Source organism: Furipterus horrens, unplaced genomic scaffold, assembly GCF_987537825.1.
Source record: "Furipterus horrens unplaced genomic scaffold, mFurHor1.1.pri manual_scaffold_6, whole genome shotgun sequence".
NCBI lineage: Eukaryota > Metazoa > Chordata > Mammalia > Chiroptera > Furipteridae > Furipterus > Furipterus horrens.
This window is the reverse complement of record NW_028327176.1, coordinates 37491597-37513415: the sequence shown is the minus strand read 5'-3', so window position 1 is coordinate 37513415 and position 21819 is coordinate 37491597. Positions and strand designations below refer to the sequence as shown.

Sequence of the window (21819 nt, the reverse complement as noted above, 5' to 3'; positions counted from 1 at the left end):
TTCAGCTGTGGCAGATAAAAGCTGGGTGGGATACCTGGGGAGCTATCCCAGCCCCAGGCCAAACCAAGCAGCCCAGGGTTCCAGTGCTGAGAAAACAAAGCCTTAGTGCTTCTGGCTGTGAAAACCAGTGGGTGTTGGGGCAGTGGATACTGTCTGTCTCTTAGGAGAATCTGTTTAGAGGGCCCTCATGGTCCTAGAATGTACACAAGCCCACCCACTCTGGGAACCACCACCAGGGCAACAGCTAGAGGGGTGTCAGTCACATATGGGGAGTGGGTGAAGTAACTACAAAAGGAGTGAGTGCCCAGCAGGTAGCAGTTTCCTCTCTGACTGCACCCCCACATACTGCACCACAAAGCGATGAAACAGATCACCGCGCCCCTTTCAGTGTAACAAGTGCTGCAGCTCTACCTGGCACACAGAAGCAGGCACAGGGAAACTGCCAAATTGAGTAGACAAAGAGATATGGCCCAAATGAAGCAGTGGATCAAAACTCCAGAAGGGAAACTAAACGAAATGGAGATAGTCAACCTATCAGATGCAAAGTTCAAAACACTGGTGATAAGGATGCTTGGAGAACTCGCTGAGTATGGCAATCGTCGCAGAAGGGAAGAGGTAGAGGTTACACTAAGTGAAATAAAGAAGGATACACAGGAAACCAATAGTGAAGGGAAGGAAGCCAGGATTCAAATCAATGAATTAAAACATAAGGAAAAAATAAACAATCAGTACAGAATGAAGAAATAAGCACTCAAAAAAACAAGGAAAGCCTTAGAAGACTCTGGGACATCTCCTAAAGTGCCAACATCCAAATCAAAGGGATGCCAGAAGGAGAACAGAAATAGCAAGAAATTGAAAACTTATTTCAAAAGATAATGAAAAAAAGCTTCCCTAATTTGATGGAGGAAATTGACATACAAGTCCAGGAAGCAGAGTCCCAGACAAGTTGGACCCCAATAGGACCACACCAAGACACATAATAATTAAAATGCCAAAGGCTCAAGATAAAAGAGAGAATCTCAGAAGCAGCAAGAGAAAAGCAGAGTTACCTACAAAGGAGTTCCCCTAAGACTATCAGCTGATATCTCAAACTTTGAGGCAAGAAGGGACTGGCAAGAAGTGTTCAAAATGATGAAAAGCAAGTGCCTACAGTAACCAAGATTACTGTATCCAGCAAAGCTGTCATTTAAAATGGAAGGGCAGATAAAGTGCTTCCCAGACAAGATAAAGCTAAAAGAGTTCATCATCACCAAGCCCTTGTTTTGTTATATGAAATGTTGAAGGGACTTATATGAGAAAGAGAAGAAAATCAAAATAAATGACAACAAACTCACAACTATCAACAACTGAATCTAAAAAACAAAACAAACTAAGCAAACAACCAGAACAGGAATCATAGATACGGAGATCATATGGAGGGTTATCACCTGGGAGGGGGGAAGGAGGAGAATGTAGGAAAAGGTACACGTATTAAAAAGCATAATTGGTAAGTACCAAATAGATGAGGGGGTTGTTAAGAATAGTAAAGGAAATGGAGAAGCCAAAGAACCTACAGTATATGCATGACACAGGGACACCTGGACATGAACTAAGGGGGTGGGGAGTTGCTGGAGGGAAGGTGGGTGCCAAGTGCAGGGGGACAAGGGGAAGAAACTGAGACAACTATAATAGCATAATCAATAAAATATACTTAAAAAAAAGACCTTTTAAAAAAAGTAAAACAGAGAGACCATAGGCATAAGCAGGCATTAATGGGAGAGGGGAGTTTTGGGGATATGTTAAGATTAAATTTAAAAGACTGTTCTCTAGAACAAATTTTGGTGCCCTAGCATTGGAATAAATTCACTGGAGTTACTCTGTAATGGTTTATTTTTAGATCAAGTTACCGTTTGACATCTGATGGAGTTTTCTAGTAGTTTGTTTTACATTTTCATTATTCTGCTGCAATTGCTTGAGCATGAATTTTCTAGCCTGAGTAATGCCATTGTTGGGTAAGCAGATTAAGGTAAATTGGATTTGTACTTGTTGTATTTTAATGCCAGTAAAGAGTGGTCCAACTTGGGTGATCTTCTGTTCCAGTCCTCTTGTGCCATTAGAGAAATAAGCATGGAAGAGTTAATGGGGTCACTTAGCTAGTTATTGGCAGTACTGCATTTAGAGGCCGGGTCTTTAGATTTCACTATTCCTTCTGTTCACAAGGCTTCTTCTATGGTGTTAATTAAAAAATGAGATATGCCTTACAGACTTATCGATAATGCTGATGATACGGGTACTATTGATGAATGTTCAACTATTCATTATATTGCTTAGCACCTTTGTAATCACTGAAAGCACATTATTACTTTTGGATGGATTTAGTCATGCATTATAGTAGACTAATTTTAATTGTTTACTGAGTTGAGTGTGCCTCTGGGATAAGACCATCTTGCTCTGTACTGCTCTATGCAGCATAATCTCTGGATCTGTGGTTAATTCTAGTATTTTAAAACTTGGATTTTATTTAGTTTGGCAGAATCCAATTTAAAATAATAATAATAATAATAGAACTTAACATATGTCATAGGGCCCATCTTTTTTTCCCCATCTCTCAGTGTCTTTTACTGGCTAATGTCTACTGTATTGCCCATTGTAGTTTCATATACAAAGTCTGTCCAGAAGGTATCCAGCCATGTAATATGAAAAATAGAGACATTTATTGAAGAAGATACAGGAAACATTGTACATACGGCAATGGCGCCTCAGTCCCCTTCAAAGTAGTCACCTTTGGGACCTCACACAGCTCTCCCATTTGCCATCCGCTACCCTGTTGTATTTGCTGAATTTCATCAATGATCTGAAATATCTTCAGTTTTGGGAAAAGCCAGAAGTCACAGGGTGCCAAATCTGGGCTATAGGAGAGGCTGAGTCACCTGGGTGATTTGATGTTTCGCAAAAAAAACTGCACGAGACATGGTGTATGAGTGGGTGCATTTGTTGTGATGAAGCTGTCAGTCACCAGTTGCCAATAGCTGCAGCCTTCAGAATCATTCAGATAGTTTCTGTGGAGGAACATTCAAGCTTAATGCAAAATTCGGTGCTTACTTGTTGCTCAGCTTGTTCAGTCATTTTGAATGTGACAGCCACACAACATACATGCTCACTCAATGGCGTCTACCATCCCCACTGACGTAGTACAGTGAAGTCGTTATTGGTCACACATGCGCATTCCAGTCCACTCTCCTTGGCTGCCAGGTTACACTGATGTCATGCAAACCATTCTTGTTATATTAACAGTGGCTGGACTTTTTCTGGACTGACCTTGTATATTGTCCTGTTATTGTTGTTGTTGTTGTTTTGGCTAAAAGACAAATCTAGTTTCTGTCATTCCATCTTGGCCAGAAGCAGAAGTCTGATTCAATTTTTATTTTCAGAGCAGATTTTATTGCAAATAACTGGACCTTATTAAGAATTGGACTGTTTGTAGATTCACCCTCTTTCAAAGTTATTCATAATTCAATAAAATGAGACTTCAGAACATTAAAAAAATAAAGCCATCTGACACAAGGATTTAGAAACCAACTTGTTTTAAGACTTTCATATTGACTGTGAGAAATTCCCACTTTTTGCCCCTTTTTTTCTGCCTCTTTTTTTCTCTTTGTCTAAGATTTACTATCCTGTTTTTTCCTTTTCCCTTCTTTAAAAATAAGCTGCAGTAATAGGCTTTCGAAGAGTGCTGTTCAATTTCTATAATGACAGAAATATTTATTCTGTAGCCATTCAACAAGGTAGTCACTCCCTACTGTGGCCACAGAGCACTTGAAATGAAGGTTAAATAGCCTGATGTGGTAAATTGATATTGTAATGGACAGCACAGGACTGGAATATTTACTACCTATACACAGTCTGAGTGAATCTTTTATCTCGTAGCCATTAGTAAAGGAATGTCTTGATCTGCTCTCTATTTTAGAAGGATAGTTCTGGTGGCATTGTGGCAGTCAGATGGCTTGAGAAAGAAGGCCTGACCTGTGACGAGAGAAAGGAAAAAGAATAGGGAATTAATGTATCACTTAGCAAGGGATTTGGCTTCAAAAATCAGTAACACCAGGAGTAACATCAGTAAAATGGCTGAATAGGAAGTTTCATCGCTTATCCTCCCAACAAAAACTTCAATTTAATGACTATAAACAGATGAGAATACTCCATGAAACTTTCATAATCCCGGAGAGGTTACAGCACCTTAGTGGCGCATAGAAATGAGAAAAAATGTATTGAAGGGGTAATGATAATTTTAATTTACCTATGTCATTCCTCTCCCAAGCCAACAGAGCATAGGGCCCAGAGCAATCCCCTGGATCCATGAATTCTCCCTTGGGGGAAAGAGAGGGAACAAAGTGAGGGTCTGACATCCCCATCCTTTCAGGAGGCTAACCAAGAGAATCACTTCTGTCGGCCTCTCCCAGAATGTTGAAGGAATCATCTCTCAAAAGCTCAGAACAAATACCACTGCACAGGTCTCACTAGCTGGTCCATATACCCCAGTAACGCATCCCACCTGCTGGCTCAGTCAGAACTTTCTGGCAAAGTTCACTGGTAAAGGGCTTTCTTTGCCAAAGCTACTCTGTAAAGACTGGAAAAGCTAACTGCTTCTTAAGATATGCAGACACCAATGCAAAGCTACAAAGATCATGAAGAATTGGGGAAACTTGACACCACCAAAGAAACAAAATAAAGCTCCAGTAACCGACCCTTAAAAAATGGAGAACTACAGCATAGGGAATATAGTCAATAACATTGTAATAACTCGTACTAGAATTATTGGGGGGCATCACTTTGTAAATTATAAAGTTGTCTAACCATTATGCTGTGCACCTGAAATGGAGCACTTTGAACTGCCTAACAAAGAATTCAAAATAATTGTGTTAAAGAAGAAGTTCAGTAAACTACAAGAAAACACAATTCGATGACTAAATGAAATCAAGAAAATGATACATAAAACGAGTTCAGCAAATACATAGAAGCCATAAAAAAGAATCAAAGGAAATCCTGAAGCTGAAGAATATAATGACTAAACTGAATATTTATATAATCAATAAATAGCTTCGACAGTAGACTGGATCAAGCAAAAGAAAAAAATCAGTGAACTTGAGAATAATAAAAGAAAGCCTGCATGAATTATGAAGCACCATAAAGTAAAACAATATGGGGTTGGCAAAAGTAGGTTCATAGTTGTACTACAAATAATATAGTACACCAATTAATAAATAATAACACAAGAATAAACTGTTCACATACAACTGTAAACCTACTCTTGCTAACGCCTGTATTGAAACGACATTTCAGTGTATGCGTTATATCTTGTCTTTCTTTCCACTATGTTTTTATGTAGATGTAACCTAAATTCATCATTTATTATTTTTCTGCCTAATTTTAAGTGAATGAACTTAAGAGGATTATATATAATTGAGCACATTATCTGAGGCCTTACTTAACTGCTAGAATCCCAAGTTATACATATTGACAGAACTTTAAATGCTATACATAGCACTGTTTTGAAGAAATATCATTGGTTGACAGCTCTTTGTAATGTCTTAACATTTTATATTAGATATACCTTGCTGAACATACCAGAATAAGGAACAGCAGTAGATTAATGTATAATATGCTCTTTTTCCTCTAATTGAAATAAGGCTTGCATCTGGGATTATTAATGTTGCTCTGTGAATTTTATTTCATAGCTCCTCTTTGAAGAAATTTCCTTCTGTCTCTACCATGATAGAGTTGATTCACTGGTGTTCGAATTTGGAAACATAGTAGAAGATAGTGTTCTAATTTCAAGCAGTTAAATTGCTGTGACGTGGTTTTGTTGGTCTTTATTGCATTAAGTTCAAAAACAGCTTCACAGGGATATATTATTTTTGTATAACAGTGTATTAAGTTTGGAAAGGCCTAGCAAAACAAAATAATAATACAAAGTGCTTTATACTGAAGCTTTCTATTTATTACTTTCCAGAATTCTCCCAATTTTAGACATTTATCTTCATTCCATGTAGTTCCCTTATTTCATCTCCTTCTAAAAAAGTTACTACCTTTTGTATTTTCAAAACCACTGAGTTGATGTCAAAACTTTTTTTGATATGAACAGTCACTTTGTATCCTAAGTTAATGCTCAAGGTTTCTACTTCAAAAATACAAGCAGAAGGCAAAATTTTTATCTGCAGGCTGCTTTGTAGGTCTATATATTAAAACCCAAGAGCTTGTTACTAATATAACAATAAATCTATTTGGCATTAAATCATTATATAACACATGTGTGACTACTGACCTCCTGTGAAGAACAGTGTACTTAGTTATATTTTTTCTGATTTTTTTGCTAGAAAGGATTATCTAGTTAGAGCTGAGATAAGCTTTGTTGGGGAGTGGAGGGGTCACATGATGTCGGATCTTGCTTGTTTATTCAACTTCTAAATTCATACCTGACACTGAAACCTAGAATGGGAATCTGTTAGAACCTCCACTGAGCAAGAATTAATGGTAAATAATTTTATTTTCCACTTCCAATATTAATAGTATTGTAAGCTGTAGCATGCTCTGCTTTTTTTTTTAAGTGGAATTTTTTTTTTTTTATGCTAGTGTGTTTATAAAACTTTGAAAAATAGGAAAAAAAGAGCTTAAATAAGTTCATTCATTCTTTGGGGTTTTTTTCTGTGTGATTATGATTTTGCTCTTTCAGCTGGTATGTTTCTCCTATTTCCAAGCCAGGTCTAATGGAAACGTTTTCTTTCAGGATATCCTTCTCATTAATGTAGTAATTGAACAAATGATCTGTGATACGGATCCTGAGCTAGGAGGTGCTGTTCAGTTAATGGGACTTCTTCGTACTCTAATTGATCCAGAAAACATGCTTGCTACAACTAATGTAAGAAATTACTCAGATAAATGAGATATTATTTATTTTTAGAGAGAGGGGAAGAGAGGGAAAGAAACATCAATGTGTGAGAGAAACACCAGTTGGTTGCTTCTCACATGTCCCCAACGGGGGACCTTGCCCACAACGCAGGCATGTGCCCCTACTGGCAATCGAACCAACGACCTTTTGGTTCACAGGCTGGCACTCAACACAATGAGCTACACCAGCCAGGGCAAAACAAACGTTTTCATTTCATCAGTTGTTGGTGATGTTTAAATACATAATTATATATAACTTATATGTAAATATAAAAATTGTAGTAATGTGTACAGTTTTGAAAAACAATAAATATGTATTTGATTACTCGATATTCAAGTAGCAGTGGTATTCCTGTAGCAGTTCACTTGGGACAAAATACAGTTTTGTAATCTGTAAAATCTTAGTGAAATGTAGCACTTCTGTTTATGACCCTTGGCCTCTGTATGTTAGCCTCTTAAAAATTATTATACAACAATGTGAATATACTTAACACTACTGAACTGTAAACAAAAAATGGTTAAATGGTAAATTTTGTTGTTATTATAATAAAGGGAAAATTAATATGCACTGAATGGTCTCAACTGTATAGTAAAAGAAGTCATTAAAAAGAAAAAAAGACTTAAGGAACTATCTCAATATGTTAATAGTGATCATCTCAAAATAATGGGATATTTTTGCCTTATAAAATTCCCTCATTTTTAGAGAACATGTATATTATTTTTAAATTATTACAAGTTTATGGGTCCTGTTGTGTAAAAAGTAGTAGCCTAGAAAATCAAAAGGCATTATTTTCTGAATTTCCAAGTAATAAGATTTTTTAATTTAAAAAAAAGATTTAAATTCTATCCTGTTTCTAGTGGCTGGATAACTTGATTTGGTGGGTTTTCAAATGTGGATACATTGTGAAGTTTGGAGTATCAAAAATCAAGCAGTTAGGTTGCTCTCACATTGCTTGATGGATTGATTGTTCACTGCTTTTCAGGTCACAGCATATTTGAAAAATGCTGTTCTGAATAATTTCCTCCAAAAAACTTTATAATACTATCTGATCTTTTTCTTGCGTTAATTTTTATTTGTAATATGAAATAGATCTTATTTTTAAATTCTGAAGTAAGATTAAGGTGAATATAATTAGTTTCTTTGTTCTTTCACAGTATCTCAAATTATCTGTTATTTGTGTATGACCCACGTTGCTAATTCTTGAAGATGTTTTACTAATTCAAAAAGGTAACAAAGTATTTTTTAAATTCGGTATGTTTCAGAAAACAGAAAAAAGTGAATTTCTGAATTTCTTCTACAACCATTGTATGCATGTCCTCACGGCACCACTTTTGACGAATACTTCAGAAGACAAATGTGAAAAGGGTAGGGTCTCTTACTTGTCTGCTTATGATTTCTGTTTTTAAAGAGTGAAATAAGTATTATAACTAAGAGGCTGTTTACTTGGTTCTTTATATGACTGGAGAAGCTACTCCTGAAAGATTTGAACTGCAATATAAAACCATGATTTCCCCTGTTTCTGACTGTCTTTGTTAGAGAATGATAGAAAATGTGACAAAAAGCATTACACCTTGAGGAAGAGAGATAAACGATTAACAGAAAAAGGAAATTGTTCCCAAAATTGTTCAAGTTAATATCTAGAGTAAGACCAGACAGTATATTGCCTACATTTGAAAATTCAAGAATGGTAATAGGGAAAAAAAATACAAAAGTGCAAAAAATAAATAAACGTCAAAAGAAAATTCAGGGATACTGTAATTTTGGAGAACAATCTGTCAACACAGTAAAAGTTCTCTGATTTTATAACATAAGGATCAGAAGCTGATGAGTTGATCAAGTAGATGGAGTTAAAGCAGAGAATAATTAAAACTAATAAACTATAAGCATTTCATTCTAAATGCTGAGCCATTTGATTGTTTTTTTGTACAAGGTCAAGGCTTTTTTTAATGTATTTTTTTATTTCCATATTACCTTTCTTGTATAAACTACACCTATAATTCTTCAGCTACAATTTCTGGTTTCAGTTTATAAAAGTGGAGTTAAAACCTAAAGATATTTTTGAAGCAGTCTGAGTGTAGAATCATACTATGGTTTTATATACTTTCTGCTAAGTATTCATAATTGTGTACATCTGATTTGATGACAGTTTTGTTTTTTTGTTGTTTTGTTGGGGTTTTTTTTTTTTTTTGAGTTCTATATTACCTTTCTGTATTCTGTAAATCTACTGTGTTTCATCAAACTGCAATATTTAAATAATATAATCATATAACCAAATATAACTAATAAAGCATTGACTCTGATCAGCTTGTGAAGTAAGATATGTGTAGGACGTATTTTGCAAGATTGTTGGTTAATTTACTGAATCAGTTAAGAGAATGTTTGCCAAATTAATAAAGTTGTAGAGTGGGCACATCCATATCATATTCCATTTCTGAGTATATGTCCTAGGGAACATTTATACATATGTATGACAGGTACAAGAATGTTGTTGCATTGATCATGGTAGGAAAATTAAAGTGTGGTATATGGATATAATGGAATACTATATAGCAGTTAAAATAATTGAATATTGATCATCCGACTAGTTCTCAAAAGTGTAAAGTTGAATGGGTAAAACATCACAAAACATTTTATTGCAGAATGGTTCCATTTATATAAATTAAAATAAATGCATTTTTATCATTCATTTTAAAATAAAACACTTCTAGCATACAGAAATATTTAGATAATAGTTTAACATACATCTGTATACTTCCTTTTGGCTCTCTCATTCTTAATTCCACCCCACCTACCTCCATCTCTCAAGGAATGCTGAATTTGGAGTTGGTCTCCTGTATGTTAGTCTGTATTATTATGACATGTGTACTTTTCATGCTTTTAGACTTTATATGCATTGACTTCTATTGTACACATTATTCTGCAGTTTTTTTCTTTTCACCCATTGCTTTTTTGAGCTCTATCTATATTGACGCTTAGAGTTCTTATTTATTTTCAACTCTTTTATAGTATTTTCTTGTATGGGTATGCTGTAAGCCATTGTGCCTCTAACATACATTTAAGTTATTCTAGCTTTTTGCTATTACAAATAATGCTCTAGTATACATCCTCATATTTCCCTACACAGATGTGCTCTGAGGCGTGTGCCAAGAAGTTGGAACTTATTTATAATGTTCTACTTACTATGTTTTTTAAAAACTTCAAAGCATAAGTCACCTATTGTTAATATTTGTATTATGGAATTTAAGAAATACCTGCATGGAGAGATATATCCAGATTGTTAGAGGATGAATGAGAGAAGATAACGATGATACATCATTTTTTATCAGAATATTTATAATACTGTCTTTTAATAATTTCTCATCTGTACCCAATTTTGTAAAAGATTGTAGATAGAGGTATATTTGACTGAAGCACCTAATTCTTAATGGTTATTATGTGAGTAAAATAATATTATGATCAAAGATGTACTTTATATATTGTAGAGCCAGGGAAATATGAGATGATATTACTGAAGTAACTGATTTTAATTTTTTTTTATTAGATAATATAATAGGAGCTAACAAAAATAGCACGATTTGTCCTGGTAAGTATAAATTTTTATTTTATGAACTAATGCAAATAATAAACTTGTTCCTACTCAGAGTATAATACATTTGTACAAGGCTAAGAAAGGCATATTTTCAACAAAAACAATATCCAGAAATACATTTACTTTTTTTTTTTCTTTATTACAAAGAATATATTCTACTTTCTCCAATGAAGAAGATGGAAAGCCATTTGGAATTTTGTTTTTGTCTTTTTCTGTAAATTTAGAACTTATTTTCTCGTATTTTTTGCGAAGACATCTGAACATTGAAGATTTCATTTCTGCTTTTTTTTGACATTTGTTGGGTTGGCCAAAAAGTCTATATGGATTTTTCCATAAAATAAAAGACACATTTTTCATTTTGACCAATAACTTTATTGATTTGTATATTTTGAGTATGTCAGCTCTCTCCCACATGGTATAACATTGATTGTTCTCAAGTAATGTCTTGACCTAATCACTATCAACTTCAACTGGTCTACCTGATCGTGGAGCATCATCTAGTGAGAACTCTCCAGCACAAAACTTCGCAAACCACTTGTGACTCGTTTAGTAAGTCAGCACCTTCTCCATACACTGCACAAATCTTTTTTTGTTTGTTTCAGTTGTGTTTTCACCTTTCTTGAAATAATAAAGCATAATATGGTAAAAGTGTTGCTTATTTTCTTCCATCTTCAATGTTAAAATGGCCACACAAAAATTTTCCTGTTTTGATGTTTTTTTTAATGTATGCTTATATGACAGCTGTCACAACAGAATCTAACAAAATTGTTTTGTATAAAGTTAAAGACAACTAAAGACTACCTATGGAAAAAGCCAACATATGGAAAAAAAACGAATGAACTTTTTGGCCAACCCAATATTAAATTAAGACCAATTAGTAATTAGTGTTCATAACAGCCTTATGTTTAAGCTTTGTTTATGAATCTGAGTAGAAGGAAACACTGATGCTTTTACTTGTAACATGCATACCAGATATGGGCCTGGTAGCATGAAAAATATGCCTGTATGTACCTAGCGTCCTATAAGGATACAGTTCAGATAATAGATGAATAATTTCATGTCCTAACTTGGGAAAGTAAAAACAAGACATTTAATTAACACTGTAGATCATTGTTACAAAAACTTTTATAAATAAAATTTGGGAATTGCGACTTCTAGTCAAGATGGAGGCATAGGTGGAAATGCTTCGTCTACTCATACAACCAGAGAAGGAATTACAACCAGATCTGAAAAACAAATAACAATGAGAACTGTCAGAAAATCAAGCTGTATGGAGATCCAACAACCAAGGATTTAAAGAAGCCACATTTATCCAGATGGATAGGAGGGGCAGAGTTGCAGAGACAGGGCAGAGAGGCCATGTGCCTTGGACAAGTGGCCCACGTTCATGTGTGGTGGATAAAAATCAGGAAGGATACCCTGTAGGTGAGCGATCCCAGCCCCAGGCCAAACCGTTCTAGCACCAGGAAGATAAAATCCCATTACCTCTGGCAGTAAAAACCAGTGGGGGTGGGAGTGGTAGAAGAAACTGCCAGATTTTTGCCATTTAAAGGGCCCGCATGGTCTTAAAACGTACGCAGACCCCACAACAGCAACTGGAATGGTGCCAATTGCATACAGGAAGTAAGTGAAATGACTGAAAATGGGGCAAGTGCTGGGCAAATCACCAGAAGCCAAGCAGTGGCATTGTCCCCTCTCTGAGCCCAACACCACAAACAGAGCCACAAAGCGGTGGAGCAGGTGGCCCCACCCTGGCAATTAACTAAGGCTCCATGCCACACAACTTACAGGTGCCTTTGCTACATAGGCCATGCTACTAAGACAGGAAGTAAAAGCAGCTCTGCCTAATACATGGAAACAAAAACAGGGAGGCTGCCAAATTAAGGAGGCAAAGAAACATGGCCCAAATGAAAGAACAGAACAAAACCCCAGAAAAAGAACTAAATGAAACACATTACAAACCTATTAGATGTGGAGTTCAAAACACTGGTGATCAGGATGCTCAGAGAACTAAGTACAGCAACAATGTAAAAGAAGAAGTGAAGGTTACACAAAGTGAAATAAAGAAAAATATACAAGGAACCAGCAGGGAAGGGAAGGAAGCCGGAATTCAAATCAACGATTTGAAACAAGAGAAAGAAAAGAACAGTCAACCAAAGCAGAAATAAGAAACAAGAATAAAACATGAGAGATTCAGGAACCTCTGGGACAACTTTAAACATACCAACATCTGAATCACAGGGGTGCCAGAAGGAGAAGAAGAAGAGCAAGAAATTGAAAACTCATTTAAGAAATAATGAAAGAAAACTTTACTAATTTGATGCAGGAAATAGCCATACAAGTCCAGGAAGCAAAGAGTCCCAAACAAGCTAGACCCAAAGAGGACCACACCAAGACACATCATAATTAAAATGCCAAAGGTTCAAAATAAAGAGAGAATCTTAAAAGCAGCAAGAGAAAAGCAGAGTTACCTACAAAGGAGTTCACATGAGACTATCTGCTGATTTCTCAAAAGAAACTTTGTAGAAAAGAAGAATTCAAAGTGATGAAAAGCAAGGACCTACAGCCTAGATTACTGTAGCCCGCAAAGCTATCATTTAGAATGGAAGGGCAGATAAAGTGCTTCCCAGACAAGGTAAAGCTAAAGGAGTTCATCATCACCAAGCCATTATTATATGAAATGTTAAAGGGACTTATTTAAGAAAAAGAAGATCAAAACTATGAACATTAAAATGACAACAAATTCACAACTCTTCAACAACTGAATTTAAAAACAAACAAATTAAGCAAACAACCAGAACAAAAACAGAATCATAGATGTGGAGATAATTTTTAGGGTTATCATGGGGAGGGTGAAGGGGGTGAATAAAGGGAAATGATGCAGGGCTTATGAAGCACAATTGGTAGGAACAAAATAGACGGGGCTGCTAAAGATAGTATAGGAAAAGGAGAAGCCAAAGAAGTTACACGCATGACCCATGGAATGAACTAAAGGGGGTGGAGGGCAGCACTGGGCAGAGGTGGGCAAAGGGAAAATTTGGGGAACCTGTAACAGCATAATCAATAAAACATACTTAAATAAAATTTGGGAATTGAGAAATTAAAATAATTTTTTTAATTGTGAGGGACTAGGTGGTGTTGGTTTGGAATAAGTAAAACTCTTTACTTGATTTAAAGTAGAAAAGATCTTTGAAATACTAGGATTGTATTTTGTATTTTTAATGGTCCTTCTGTTATTAAAAAGTATGTTAATTTATTCCTAATAGCAACATAATTCCACAAAATATTTGTTATATAATCTTCTGGAAAAATAAAATAGTTGTATTAGGTGATGTCAATTTTTTTTTTATTCTGTAAAACTGTGATTACATGATTTGCTCACAGTATAATATTTCATTGTCTAAAACATTTTTAATAGGTCTGGGTACCTTTATAAGTCCTTGCACTATATTCAATTTTGATGCTCAGGAAACAGTTTGAAATCATTCCATGAATGTATAAACCAAAGCCTCTTGAAAGTAAATCCAGTGTATTTCAGTAGGCCTCTCATGGATATTATGGTTTGTTGTTAAAAAAGATGAATGTCTTAAAAAAAAAAAAATCTCAATGTAACATTTTTCACTTGATATTTAAATAGCCAAGAATTTCCTTTCCATAAAGATGTCTTAATTTTTCTTGGGAAATTTGCATTGCACCACTTTAGGTGAAAAGTTTGAGGTACTTCCTCTTTTCTGTGTACGCTTTTATAGAGTTATTACTATTAATCATTAAAGCATATAGTGAAGAAACATTGCCGAGAAAATCCCACTGCATTGATGGTTTTACTATCATGTTTGTAGATTTTTGAGAGGCTTATTTTCCTCTTAACATTATTAAATATTTTATACAAGAGCCTTAGAAAAGTATCTGTTTTATAGATAACTGACAATGCTTCTGGAGAGCCTGCCTAATGAAAAAGTAAAAATCTGTAACTTCTTTAATTGATGTAAAAATGAGAAGGAAATAAAATTTTCTTTTGCTATGAAATGTAGGATATAAATTTTATTCTCTTTTACTTAGATGTATTGCAATTTTTGATTTTCTATGTGATTATAATTTCTTTGTAGATAATTATCAAACAGCACAGCTGCTTGCCTTAATTTTAGAGCTACTCACATTTTGTGTGGAACATCACACATATCACATAAAAAACTATATTATGAACAAGGACTTGCTAAGAAGAGTCTTGGTCTTGATGAATTCAAAGCACACTTTCCTGGCATTGTGTAAGTAACAATTTAAATGAATAGTCTAGTAAAATGTTATAAGGAACAACATTTTTAATAGAGATAAAAGCCAAAGTTACCCATGTGAATTTATTTTTTAGCAGTATATATGCTATTAAAGAGTGATTATGAGAAATACCGATCTGATATTTAAAGAAGAGGAATAGGCCATAGTACTTCCTCACCCACAAACATTTTGCTCACATTTTGATTCAATTAGCTTAACTGAGATAATACCCTGTGTAATGATAACATTTCGCTAATAGAACCAGTCCTGCTATCTTTTACATCTGCTTCATCAAACTGTCATTTAGTAGTGACTCTTCATATTTTTGAGATATGGGCCTTGGTCTGTTTTCATGTAACTTGGGTTATTTATTGAATTTGTAAAATATTTGCACCAATGTTGATTTTTGGCAAACTATAAACTTTCTTCTTAATATTTCACCTGCAAATAAAGATAAATATGCTAGCTTCTTCATTTTGTTGGATTTTTCTGAGCATAAAAATTATAGTTAAAATTTAAGCATTTACTTAATATTTAGAGAAAAGATTAATCTCCTTACTACTTTCTTTACTTTTAAGGCTTTAAAGTAGCCACTTTTACCCTGACCTGCCTGGCTCAGTTGGTTGGGCATCCTCTCACAAAGTGAAAGGGCACCATTCGATTACTGGTTGGGGCACACATCTGGGTTGCAAGTTCGGTCCCCCATTGGGGCATTGATGTTTCTCTCTCCTTGCCTCCCCCTCTCTAAAAAATAAATAAGTAAATAAATATTTTTTAAAAGTAGCCACTGTTAACTGCCTGCACTATTTCTTTTCATTTCATTCCTTTTTCCATACTCATAGAAATTTACATAAACATGCTCTCACACAGGTCTTTCAAAAAGAGGATACTAACAAAACTTCTCAGTCCCTTAATATTACTCTAGGTCTCTGGATATAGTGTGAACCAATTTTTGTTTCCTAAACATGGTTGAGTAACATTTCCTAGAATGGCTTTTCCACAACTTATTTTACCATTACATATGTTTAACTTTACTTAGCTGGGGAGAAAAAAAAACCAGTTAAAAGGGGAACTTTCTTCAGTATTCTAAATGTGAAAAGCCAAATAATACTATTTGTTATTCTATTGTTCTTTTACAAGTAGAGTCTGATCTCCCACAGTACATGTTCATAAGCTATTGGTAAACAAGAGAATGATGTTTTTATAATGTGGAAGTAGTGTTGGTACACAGATGATTTTTCCAAGGCAAAGAGAGCTGAAACAGTGAAAAGTAAAAATCACTTAGCTCTCTTAAACTGGCAGCAGGGGCCCCTTTGGCTGTGGGTTCAGAAAATTTAAAAGCAGCATCTCCCTCCACAGCTCCCTCCCCCAGAGAGGTAGGCTCTCTAGGCAGTTTATACCCTGTGCCCACTTGAATGACAGGCCCCTGCTGGTTCTGAGCTGCCTTCGCTGCTTTGTCTCCACATCTACCACGCTACTCTGAGCACTACCAGCATTTGCATTTTGAGGTTTTTGTGTATTTTTTAAATCTCTTTGCTATGGAGCTACCTGCCTAGGTGGTTTATTTATTTCCCAATTGCTAATTATTGGTGGGTTTTTTTGTTACCTCTAGCTACTTAAGTTGTACTGCTACAGGTTTTGAGTGGTCTTTCTCTAACTGTGTTTTTCTCAAAGCTCAATAACATTTAGTGCACAGTTTTACTTTTTATTCTAGAAGAATATATATAGTGTTTTATGTAAAAAATACCTGTGTAACAATTAATATTAGTAAGATCATTGACATATTCCCTGTTACTATTTTTAATTAGGTGCTCTTCGTTTTATGAGGCGGATTATTGGCCTTAAAGATGAGTTTTATAATCGTTACATCACCAAGGGAAATCTTTTTGAACCAGTTATAAATGCTCTTCTGGATAATGGAACTCGGTACAATCTGTTAAATTCAGCTGTTATTGAGTTATTTGAATTTATAAGAGTGGTAAGTTTATATTAAAGGATTCTTAGTAAAGTGAAATAATTATATGTTTAGTAAAGTTAATATTTTAAATGTGAAATTTAGCATAGTTTTTTTTAATTTGTATTTACTCTATAATCTTCTTAGTTCCATGTATTGGCCAAATGTTTCCAAATCAAATTTGTCATATGTGGACATTACAGACAGGCATGTCATTCATGTGATCTTTTTGATCGATTGTAGGGCTGGCGATAAAAATGAATAGAAAGGTTAAAAAAATAATTCCTTTGTTAGACATTATTATGAGATGCATAAAAATAGGATTTATCATAGAATTTTAAGTTGAAGAGATCAAGGAGTTAGATGGACTATTCCTACTGCCTCTTTTACGGGTCAGAGACTTCAGGTACAGTAATGAGGTAAGCTATTCAAGAGCAACCACTTTGTTAGGAGCAGAGTTAAGAGTTCGAAGTTATGCTACAGCTCAGTTTCAGGCAACAGAAGATTTGTCATAAAAACATCTGGAGAGAGCTCTATATGAATAACAAGGATAATACAGATAACTGTAAAACTGAAAACAATAAATTTGCTGTCTCACACATTGAAATCATTCCACCGTGGAAAATGGCCATATGGTTTAAAAGAACTTGAAAAAATAAAGTCAAAGCTAGAAATTTATTTTCTAGTTTTGTTTTTTACTAATCAAATTTCTCCTGATGACATGCTATTCTCACATGGAGATTATTTGAGTGACTGGGTTGTTTTTCTAATATTGGTCACTTGCCAAGAGTATGATACTCAAAAGGATGAAAAGAATTGAGGTACTGTCTTTAGCCTTAGAAAAGAGGAAATATAGTTAACTAGCTCAACTTCACCAACTCTCTGAACCCAGATTCACAGTGCACTGTTCTAATGAATCAGGGATTAACCTTTACATTTTTTTCCTTTAAAAATTTTTGATGAGATACCAATAAAATAAATTGTAGGGTTCACAGGCCCATCCCTAGTCCTGTGATTGAATTTTTTTCAGAAAATTCAAATGGTTGATAAATGTACATTGAATCCCAACACTTACCTTTTTATTGAGTGTACAACACAGACCATTTTACCTAGATTTCTAATTTCCCTTCTTTGCATTTATTTTGACTGAGATATCCAAGGAAATTCATTTAAAGACCTAAAATTCTTTATGCAGTCAGATTGTGGTGGATCTGTTAAAGAAGTGGCCTGTATATTTCCTACTAGTATTAAAGTCCTGAATCACAACTTAAATTATTTTCAATAATGAGCTTGTTTTATACCCACATATTACAGTGATATTTAAAATGCTTCATTTAGAATTTAGAAGTTATTACTACCAGTTTATTTCACAAAGATTATACCATTGGAAGACTGTGGGAATAAACAAGTATTTGAGTTAATAGTTTTAGCTGATCTATATATGTAATATTGTCTGAGGAATCTATGTTTATATTTTAGGTAAAGCATACCTCATTTTGATAGATAGGATACTGTGGTAAATGAGAAGTCATTAAGTAATACATAACATTTATTGAAAATATGTCAGAATCTACTTTCTATTTAGCTTTGTGCTCTTGATCAGTCCATCCAGCTTCTCTCGGAACCTCAATTTTCCTTTTCTGTAGATTGGGTATAATAAAATCTATTTCATAGAATTGTTATGAGGATCAAGTGAAATTGTATGTGAAAGTGCTTTTTAAATTGTAAAGTGCTATGTAAGTGTAAAAAATGAACAGAAAGACCTAAACTAAATCCACTTATTTTTGAAATGTTCTTTATAATCCTCTAAAAGGGCTCCATCCAATGAATTGCTTCTCCTTTTTTTCCAAGTTTTCTGTGGAGTCCTGGCTCATGTGTAAAGAAACTAGGACATTTATTTTTAGAAGGTGATTTTGAAAAACCTTTTTTGATCAGTTTTGGAATTATAAAGCACAATTTTTTAAGTTTTTCCCCTAACAAGCATTGTATTATATTTGAAATTTTGTGCTTATACAGGAAGATATCAAGTCTCTTACTGCACATATAGTTGAAAACTTTTATAAAGCACTTGAATCGATTGAATATGTTCAGACATTCAAAGGACTGAAGACCAAATATGAGCAAGAAAAAGACAGACAAAATCAGAAACTGAACAGGTATTGTTTAAGTATATTGTAATTATAGCCTATAAATTTATGCTGGATCTTACCTGTGAAATTTACCCAGGAATTTCCTTGCCATTATTATATAGGACAGGGTTATATGTAAGAGGATAGGACATCCTCCCTACCCCAAATTTTTTATATGAAAAATTACTTCTCCATATTATAATTCAAGATAATTTTTCAGTTTCTAAATATTACCCAGTTAAATTACTTCAGCTCCTCTTAGTTATACATAAGTATTCTCAAATTTAATCTTATCGTGAATTTTAAATCATTACTCAAGACTTATGGTATGTTTCTTACAGTGTACCATCTATATTACGTAGTAACAGATTTCGCAGAGATGCAAAAGCCTTGGAAGAGGATGAAGAATTGTGGTTTAATGAAGATGAAGAGGAGGAAGGAAAAGCAGTTGTGGCACCAGTGGAAAAATCTAAGCCAGAAGATGATTTTCCAGATAGTTATGAAAAATTTATGGAGACTAAGAAAGGTATTAAAATTTTGAATTTTTGTATAGTGGATCCTCTTATAATTATTGCACAAATTATTCATTTGCTTATAAAGTTCTGGTCATTGTAAAACATGAAAGATACATTTTATGCTGAATCAATTATTACATATTTTTTCTAAATTTGTTTAGGACTTCTTTTCATGTTTAAATGTTTTCCTTGAAGCTTGCTATTTTATGGTAGGCTTCATTTGCTATTTAGAAATTTCATTGTCTTCTTATACTTTGCCTTCTGTGAACAGTCTTGGTTTTTTTTCTATTCTGAAATCTCAAATAATAGTAGACACCATCCAGGTCCATAGAAACTTTCCAGAGAACTCTGCCTATTCCTACTGAGGAAATGAAGATCAAAGAAGTAACTTTGCTCTTTGAAGTGCTAAAATCATTATAAACTTTTTTTTTCTAATTGAATTTATTGAGGTGATATTGGTTAATAAAATTGTATAGGATTCAGGTGTACACTTCTCTAATACATCATCTATATATTGTATTGTGTGTTCACCCAAAGTCAAGTCTCCTTCTATCACCATTTATCCTCCCTATGCCCTCTTCTACCTACCCCTACCCAAAAGTTCCATAATGACACAATATCGAGAAATAAATAAAATTTCCCATCTTTATAAAATTTCCCATCTTTCCAAAGAATTAACTCTAATTCTGTGGCTTGAGAAATTACCATTATTGGAGTACTGTCCTGTATATATCATCTAAATATTTAATAAAAATTTATGTCTTGGGGGGGGAAGCATTTTCTAAAGTTAATAAGTTTGTGATTTTTGAATGAGAGTTTTGAAAGGTGTTTCTTATTAATTAGTGCTTCATTGAATTATTAGTTTTTCCTGAAACCGTTGTCCTCAGCCTCACTCATTTTCCACTCATTAGTACCATATGTTCCATTTATTTTAGCCTGTAGGAGCAAATTAGCTCCAAAGGAATAGGCACCTTGGAGTAGCCAGATTCTTCTGCGCTTACTTATTACAGGCACAGTGCTAACTGACTACTGGTGAAAGATGCACTGAGGCCAAACTTGAATTAGTATATCCAGTTAAGAATCATATACAAAAAAAAATAGCAGCCAGATGTTAAAGGATAGTAGACTCCTATCTCAAAAGAAACCCACACAGGAGCATGGAATATTCAAGAAATAAAGGACTGATAGATATGATCATATCATTGTCTTTAGGCATTTGAAATATTAACATGTGAGAGATTATTAGGGGTTTACAAGGAGCATAGAAGTAGAGTCAGTGAGTGGAAGCTGTAGGAAGACAAAGAGTCAGGCAACTAATGAGTCCTTGGAAGTGTCCTAGATACAGCAATGTAGAATTCTAGCGTAGGGGGCTGGTTTGTTATATGATTCTGAAGGGCCTTTCTAATGCTGAGATTTCTGAGATTCCATGTAATGAAGACTGAATCATGCTCCTCAACTCTTTTAGCTCTTATAAAGCAAAGACAGTGTCTTAATTAAAAGTTTTGAAATTACTGTTCTTTTCAGAGGCTTTGACTTAGCAATATTTACTGATAACAGGTTCAAAATTTTCCTTTGCTTTAGCAAAAGAAAGTGAAGACAAGGAAAATCTTCCCAAAAGGACATCTTCTGGCGGCTTCAAATTTACTTTCTCCCATTCCACCAGTGCTGCTAATGGAGCAAATAGTACAAATAGTAAATCTGTAGTTGCTCAGACACCTCCAGCAACTTCAAATGGATCCTCTTCCAAAACGACAAACTTGTCTACATCAGTAACAGCCACCAAGGTATGTAAAGCTGCTCGACACATAAATAAACTCTGCTTTTTTCCGTCTGCAAAATTATTTTATGTGTACTGAAGAAATTTGGAGAATAAGAATAATTTCAGAGAAGAAAAACGTTGCCCACATCATCAGAGAATATGCTAACATTTGATTGATTTTTCTTTAGGTATGTGGGTTTCTTTATCTGACATATAATTGACGTCTTTCTATAAGGTTTTGTACCCTGTTTTTATTTATTTATTATAAGAATGTTGTGTTATTAAAACATTGTTGATGACTCTAGAATTTCATTTTATTTAGCTGTATCATAATACTTTTGAGTTTCTCCTCCCCTCCCCCATCCTCTCCCCCCCAGCACCGCCCCCCCACCCCCCATCTCCATAATATTTTGGAGCATACAAGTTGATTCTGATGTTTCATTGATAGTGTTACTAGTGTTGCATTTTAAATTATTTTGGGGGGATAAATGAGTAGAATGTTTTCACAGTGTCAAATGCCTCTCCAGAAAGTCTGTGCTTGTTTGTGTTACCATAAGCATAGTATGAGTGTGCTAGGCTCGCTGCAGCTTGGCCGGTGGTGTTGTTATTTTTAACCTTTGCCAGTCAGGTAGAGGAGACAGTATATATCTAATGAATCTTTAGTTAAGGCTATTAG

At 34.5% G+C, this 21819-nt stretch overlaps 1 protein-coding gene across 2 annotated transcripts in view; it reads left to right on the top strand.

Annotated features, from left to right (window-relative positions):
* The window catches only part of PPP4R3B (protein phosphatase 4 regulatory subunit 3B), a 62272-nt gene that overhangs the window by 27803 nt on the left and 12650 nt on the right, over positions 1-21819 (top strand). The window contains exons 8-15 of one of the 2 annotated variants that reach the window (XM_090281313.1): positions 6764-6895; positions 8188-8290; positions 10467-10508; positions 14621-14779; positions 16595-16764; positions 18757-18896; positions 19232-19395; positions 20966-21168. In XM_090281313.1, coding sequence (XP_090137439.1) covers positions 6764-6895; positions 8188-8290; positions 10467-10508; positions 14621-14779; positions 16595-16764; positions 18757-18896; positions 19232-19395; positions 20966-21168 — 1113 coding nt within the window. Of the gene's footprint in view, positions 1-6763; positions 6896-8187; positions 8291-10466; positions 10509-14620; positions 14780-16594; positions 16765-18756; positions 18897-19210; positions 19396-20965; positions 21169-21819 lie in introns of both variants that reach the window. The other variant, XM_090281312.1, reaches the window with a different exon arrangement.